The 6,342-nt window shown below is 40.5% G+C and overlaps 1 protein-coding gene across 1 annotated transcript; it reads left to right on the top strand.

Annotated features, from left to right (window-relative positions):
• Nucleotides 1-3,390: 3,390 nt before the first annotated feature.
• LOC116262747 (protein MIZU-KUSSEI 1-like) lies at nt 3,391-5,066 on the top strand. The gene has a single exon (XM_031642237.2). It carries the CDS (start codon nt 3,983-3,985, stop codon nt 4,766-4,768), a length of 786 nt encoding a protein of 261 aa, XP_031498097.1. The 5' UTR covers nt 3,391-3,982; the 3' UTR covers nt 4,769-5,066.
• The last annotated feature ends 1,276 nt before the right edge of the window (nt 5,067-6,342 follow it).

The raw sequence follows: 6,342 nt of genomic DNA on the forward strand, positions 1-6,342 counted from the left end.
AGTCATGAATTGCACTGAAGAATATGAAAGTTTTCTTTTTAATCGTATAACCATCATCATACACATTTGGTTGTTTTTGGAAGCTTGTATCTAAATATTTTGGTATGGTTTGTATCTAACAAATTGAAAGCTTATTCTTCAATCATGTTTTTTGTTGTTTATATTTAGATGATGTTTTCTTTTATAAGATATGGATTTTATGTCATTTATAGGGGAGAGAGAGAGAGAGAACAAGAATGAGAAAAGACAGAAAATATTATGTTGATTAGTATATTTTAGGTTGCTCGTAGTTGTAGAGATAGAAAGAGAGAGAGAGTACTTTTTGTTAGCTTAGATGTTGTTTTTACATATTTCATTGTTTTATATTATATGTCGATTTTTAAGTCTCTCATGTATAGAGAGAGAAAAAGAAAGAGAGTGAATATTTCTATTATTTTGTATTCTTAATATGTTTTTTTGAAATATTTTCTTTTGTCATATGCAATTATTTTTATTAGTTATACATTTTTCATTTGTTTTATCATGTATTATATATAAATAGATAGACAGAAAAGTGCAAAACATGTGTTGAACTTTTTCGTCTAATTATTTAAACAAACGGCAGAAAGACAAGTTGAAAAATTTGTCCTTATAAACAAACACTGGACAAAATTACAACTTTTCTACATGAACAAAAACTCTTTATTCTTAAACACTTGTTCTAAGGATAAGTGTCTTAAGAACAGTTGTCCTTGCAACCAAACAATACCTTAGGGACAGCAGAAAACACTGTCCATGAATGGGCCTCAAAGGTCAGTCAGATTTATAGAACATTAGAACTATAAAACACTAAAACTAGTGTTCTGTTTTGAGGCAGATTATCTCATATGGTTCCTTTACTGCCCAATGACTCCTTAATGTTGTCCTTCAAGTTGAAAGGTGGCTCTTTACTTCATTAAAACCGGTTAACCTTGATGAGCTGCAGAATATATGCATTGAAAGAGTAGTAAGGACTTCATAGAGCTATGGAAGTGGTTTTAGAGCTGCCAATTCAAAAGATTCTTGTCCCAAAAATTCTTTCCTTTTTTAAGTAACAAATAAAAAGTAACATCGGAAATTTTGGGACCCACAGTTTTTGAGCTGACAACTTCAGGACTGTGCATTTCACGACATTCTGCTATTCAGGTTTGCTGGCTACGTTTTTCTTGTGTATAGTATTTTCTTGAAAGTCTTGCAAATGCAAAAAATGAAAACGTAAAAAAATGGTGAAAATTTGATTTCTTGTACTTGAAAAAATTGTGAGCTGTTCTGTAAGTTGGTTTCTGCGTCTCTCCCGCTTTCTCTCCCACTCTTTACCACTCATGTTAGTTCACAAGATGATCAACTTATTCTTACCGATTGCTGATCATTCAATGAAGAATTTTAAATCTCCCAACATAGAGCATATAACATTGGCCACTAGAACCTCGCCGTTGGATACAACATTTCTCTGTTGTGACAACTACTACTTGGGATTTTTAAACTTACTGTTATGGATAAAGATTGTTTGATGGATTTTCCGGCACCGCCGCAGGAAATCAAGAGCAACCAAAGAAAAGGTTGGCCGCCGGGATTGGGAGGCTGGATTGTTCTGTGGGAGAGTTGTTTCTGTTTGATCAAATTTTCCTTCCTTGGTTGAGCTTCCCATTGACTTGAGGTCAAATATATAGAAGGCTGCAGTTTCGTTTCATGGAGTGGGTCCAATCGGTTGGCTAACTGTTTTCAAGGTGGGCTGCCATTGGAATCCCATTTTTCTGCAACTTGGTACGTATTCGGCCAGAAAAATCTAGCTAATTTGCATGCTTGGACACAAAAATCGTCCATCTCTTTTTTTCCATCTTGGTTGGTAGGGCTGCTTACCTTCCTCCTCTTCGGGTTTTCTTGAGCTGGGGACTCTAATGGCCCCAAAACCAGCAACTGTACTTGTGTTCTATGCCTGAATCGGCAGCAGCAGCAGCAGTTTGCAAATATTTCAGATTCAGATCAGCAGTGCAAAAAACTCAAATTCAGATGGAATTAGAGAAAAGAAAAGACAGAAATCATTAGTGCTTCCAGCTGTGAAGCAGGCATTTTTTAAAAATTCAGAGACTAGGCCTGGAGGCACTTTGAGGCAAGAACTGTCTCAAATTGTTTATGATGTATAAGTAGTTGCTGAAAAGTTTAAAAAATGAAAACAGATAGATTTCGCTTGTAGGATAGTTTAATGCAAGAAATCACACATGCAGCATAAGAATTTAGCCATTGTTGAGTATGTTGGTGCTCTGTGACAAGTTACGGAGATTGAAGACGTATCAGCTAAACAACAATCTTTGGTGACTTATTAACCTACAGAAAATTTTTGATTTACCACTTTTCGTTATCTTGCAAAATCATTTTAAACTTCTGTAATTGTGGAAAATTCCAAACTTAGATACCTGCAGAGATGAGTTTTCTTTTTTTTGGAAAATGTTCTAATTTTTCATCTGAAATGTCATTTTAGTGAGCCCATTGCGATTGATGTTATTCTTACGCTATTGATTCTTCATTTCGTGAACGACTTCAATTTCGAGCCAGAAATATTAAAAGCCAATGATGAATTATCATAGACTTTCTAATACGTTCGTAGAGCCTTAAGATATATGTAAAGCTCATGCACCCTTAAAGATTGTCGAACCACTTGGATGTCAATAAGATATCCAGCCAACCATTCCAAAAATTAGGTATTGGAAAGAAATTTAATGTCTGTTTAAAATATCAAATAGATTCAAACAACATCCGATCAGATTTAGATCAGATTCAGATATACATAAATATCCAATCAGATTCAGATCAGATTTAGTTTTAAATAAATATCTTATATCGAATACTCTTACAATTTGAAAATTGGTCGGATTCAGTTTCAAATTTAGATATGGATATGAATATAAAAATAAGATTCAAATTACCAAATTGGATTTTAGATTTGGATTTGAATTTATATATTATATATTAGAATCCAAATTGGAATATGAGTACTTGCACATATGAAAAAGCAGATATAGTTAACAGTATACCTAATTGGAATTGGATAGTTTGACATCATATGAAATCAGGAGGAGGCAGAAAGACCCAAACTAATGAAGTCTAAAAAATGGAATTGGATCATTTGACATCATATGAAACCAGGAGGAGGCAGAAAGACCCAAACTAATGAAGTCTAAAAAATGGCCCTCTAAGGACATGGTACCAACATGGTACCAACCCCTACATGAACTCAGTCCCCAACATCATGCTTCTACCCTCATTTGGGAATCCAAACAACCAAGTCGAAAACCGGAAACAAGGCTCGCGTTTACTCCATTGAAATAGCTGCATTTTGCGATATCTATACTTTTAGTTCGCGTTCACGCTCTGCAAGACTGCAACGCCAGAGAAAGGAGAGGAGAACCATACTTCATCGATAGATAGAAACATTCCGCAGCAGTCGAACATTTGCAACTTACTAGCTGCGGATCTGCAGTGTTCTCCATGCCATAGAAGCAAATCTCGTAAGAAGGTTGCCGTTAGTATGCAATGAAATAATTAAATTATCCCAATATGGTCGCTTAATTGAGGAATCCTTAGCCATTCCTTGTATTGGTCTCACGCAGTCTTATTTTAAGGGGAAAAGGAGTCGAATTCCTACTGCAATTCTTTGGTTTCAATGGTTTTCCACCAAACACATAAAAACGGGGGGTATTTCGAGCGTGGACGGGGGATATAAAAGCGCAACTCGTCTTCCTCGAACTTAACGAAGCAACCTGCTTGCCCACAAAGCCTAAGGTTTCAGCATCTGCTTGTACTTCCAGACTTCTTTGAGACGCCTTTGAAATCCAAAGTTGGAAGCAAAGCCGGAGGCTCAAGCACCAAAAATGGTCTGTGTCTTTTGTTCTTCTGCTTCTGCTGCTTCTGCGTAGAGAGAGAGAGAGAGAGAGAGAGAGAGAGAGAGAGAGAGAACGATACTACCATGGCAGCGGCTGCTGACTCGTCTTCTTCATCAAAGAGGCATTTTGGTATGTACCATCTTCAGGAAACGGCATCAGAAGCCAAAGACGCCATCGCCGTCGTCGTTCCAGACTGTTTCCATCACGACCACCAACTGTTCGACGCTTTCAAGGGGGACGAGGAAGAGGCGCTTGCTACGAGGCCGTTGGTGCGGAGGCAGGCGCCGAGGAAGAAGGTGGGGAAGGTGCTGAGGTCGGTCATCAACACCGTCATCCCCTCCAATCGTCACCTTTCCTCAGCGGACCGCCCTTATCTAGGAAGCAGGGTGGTCGGGACCCTCTTCGGCCACCGCAAGGGCAACGTCAGCATCGCCTTCCAGAGCGACCCTAGCGCCACTCCGGCCCTGTTGGTGGAGCTAACCACGCCGACGGGCGGCTTGGTCCGGGAGATGGCCTCCGGTCTGGTTAGAATCGCTCTTGAGTGCGAAAGCCGCGGCGGCAGTCGGAAGAGCAGAGGGAGGGCGCTTCTGGAGGAGCAGGTGTGGAGGGTGTACTGTAACGGGAGGAAGAGCGGGCACGCGGTGGCGAGGGAGTGCACGGTGGGGGATGCGAAGTTGCTGCAGGCGGTGCGGGCCATCTCCATGGGTGCAGGGGTGCTGCCTGGAAGTTGGGGGCCTGACGGCGAGCTCATGTACATGAGAGCTCGGTTCGAGAGAGTGGTTGGTTCCAGAGACTCTGAGGCCTTCTACATGATGAACCCAGATGGGACGGGGGGCACTGAGCTCAGTATCTTCCTTCTCAGGGTTTGATTTTTCTCTTCCCTTTCTCCTTCTCCATCCTTTCGATCCTTTTTGGTTGGTAACAGGCGGATGGGGAGGTGACCTTTCTATGTGAGCTGTTTTGTAAGTTGGTTTCTGTGTCTTTTTCCTTTTCCTGGACATCGTTGGTAGGAGTTTGCAGGAAAAATACTGACACTCCTGCTGTGAATCGTGAGGTAACAGATTCACGATATCAAGGAAAAAATAACTTTGCTTGATAATCGCATGTCAATACGTTTCTAAGTTAATCCTTTATGTGGATGGGAAGAAAACAACTTTCTTTACATAATCTGCGATGTACTTCTTAACTGGTACAACTAATAATCGATGCTTTTATCTCCTAGCTGTTTGAATCATCCTCTGTTTCGATTCGTTTCCACACTCCCTCTCAGGTGCGTACTAGTCTTTCATGCCCAACTTGCCTGCTAAGAATCCAATCTGCTTACTGCCGTGCCTCAGAAGATTTCTTTGCCAAACTGTGACTCGTGCGGTTTCTGTGATCTCTGCATCTGTCTTCCTATGAGTAAGATGAAAAAAGAGAGATTACAATCCAATTCAACGTGTGTGTTTCCTGCGCTTGATGAAACATTGTTTTTGCTGCCACATGTAGTGCACCTTTATTATCAGAATACAACTTCACGGGTTAGTTGTGTTCAAATTTTAACTCGGGATTGAAACTTTGGATGAGAAGAAGACCCCTTTAGTTTTTCCTGGTGTGTGCATCAAAAGACTTCAAAACTGATAGCTGCGCCAACGTAAAGGAATTTTAGTCTCCCCTAGTGAACTTCTTCGTTGAGTAAGTTCTTCAAGTGATTCTCCTTCTTCGGATGTTATCCTTGGCATTTGATCCGTCGGAAATTTGCTTGGACATGATCTAATGACACCTGCATCTGCCAATCTATCAAGTGTATAGTTTCTTCGACAGATTTGTAGATCATGCCACTTTTGGTAGCCAAAAATAAACATCCAGTTGCCGTGGTCTTCAAACCGAAGGAATGGCGATCAGGCGATGCGCTTTGCAATTCCGCATCACTTTGACCATGATTGCCTTACATGTCTGCGTTAAGACTATATAGGAACAGTACTGTAAAATTGTAAATTGTGATCCCGTTCTCCGGCAAAACGGTTGCGTGTCCTGGGCTTTAGATTGTTCAAAATTTGAAACAATTATGACATGATTCCTGCAAGCGATATTTCGACCTCTATTACGCTGTATGCTTCGCTGCACAATTGCACTTCTGGTGCAGTATCGGAACCAGAAATTTCTGGCAAGAGGCAGACCGTTTGAAAATTCAACAATTCCAATTTTATCGGATGTGTCCGAAGAGACGAAAATTCAACAAATGAGGGGCACCAGTATGTATATGTGTGAACTGATAAATAAATAAATGGCATATATGTGTTGCCGGCGGACTATGTCTAGTCTGATCAAGCCAGTAAAAGGTGATGCTGCTTGGCCAGCTTAAGCTTAGTTAGAAGGCATGTGGGATCAATCGGCCTCCAAGTCAAGTAGAAAGCAATGCACGTGAAATGTGCAGCGCGGTGGTGCAGTGACAAGGCGTATA

This window comes from Nymphaea colorata, chromosome 10, assembly GCF_008831285.2.
Source record: "Nymphaea colorata isolate Beijing-Zhang1983 chromosome 10, ASM883128v2, whole genome shotgun sequence".
Taxonomy (NCBI): domain Eukaryota; kingdom Viridiplantae; phylum Streptophyta; class Magnoliopsida; order Nymphaeales; family Nymphaeaceae; genus Nymphaea; species Nymphaea colorata.

Coding starts and splice junctions, on each gene's coding strand:
- LOC116262747 (XM_031642237.2), top strand. CDS start 3,983: ATGGCAGCGGCTGCTGACTCGTCTTCTTCATCAAAGAGGCATTTTGGT.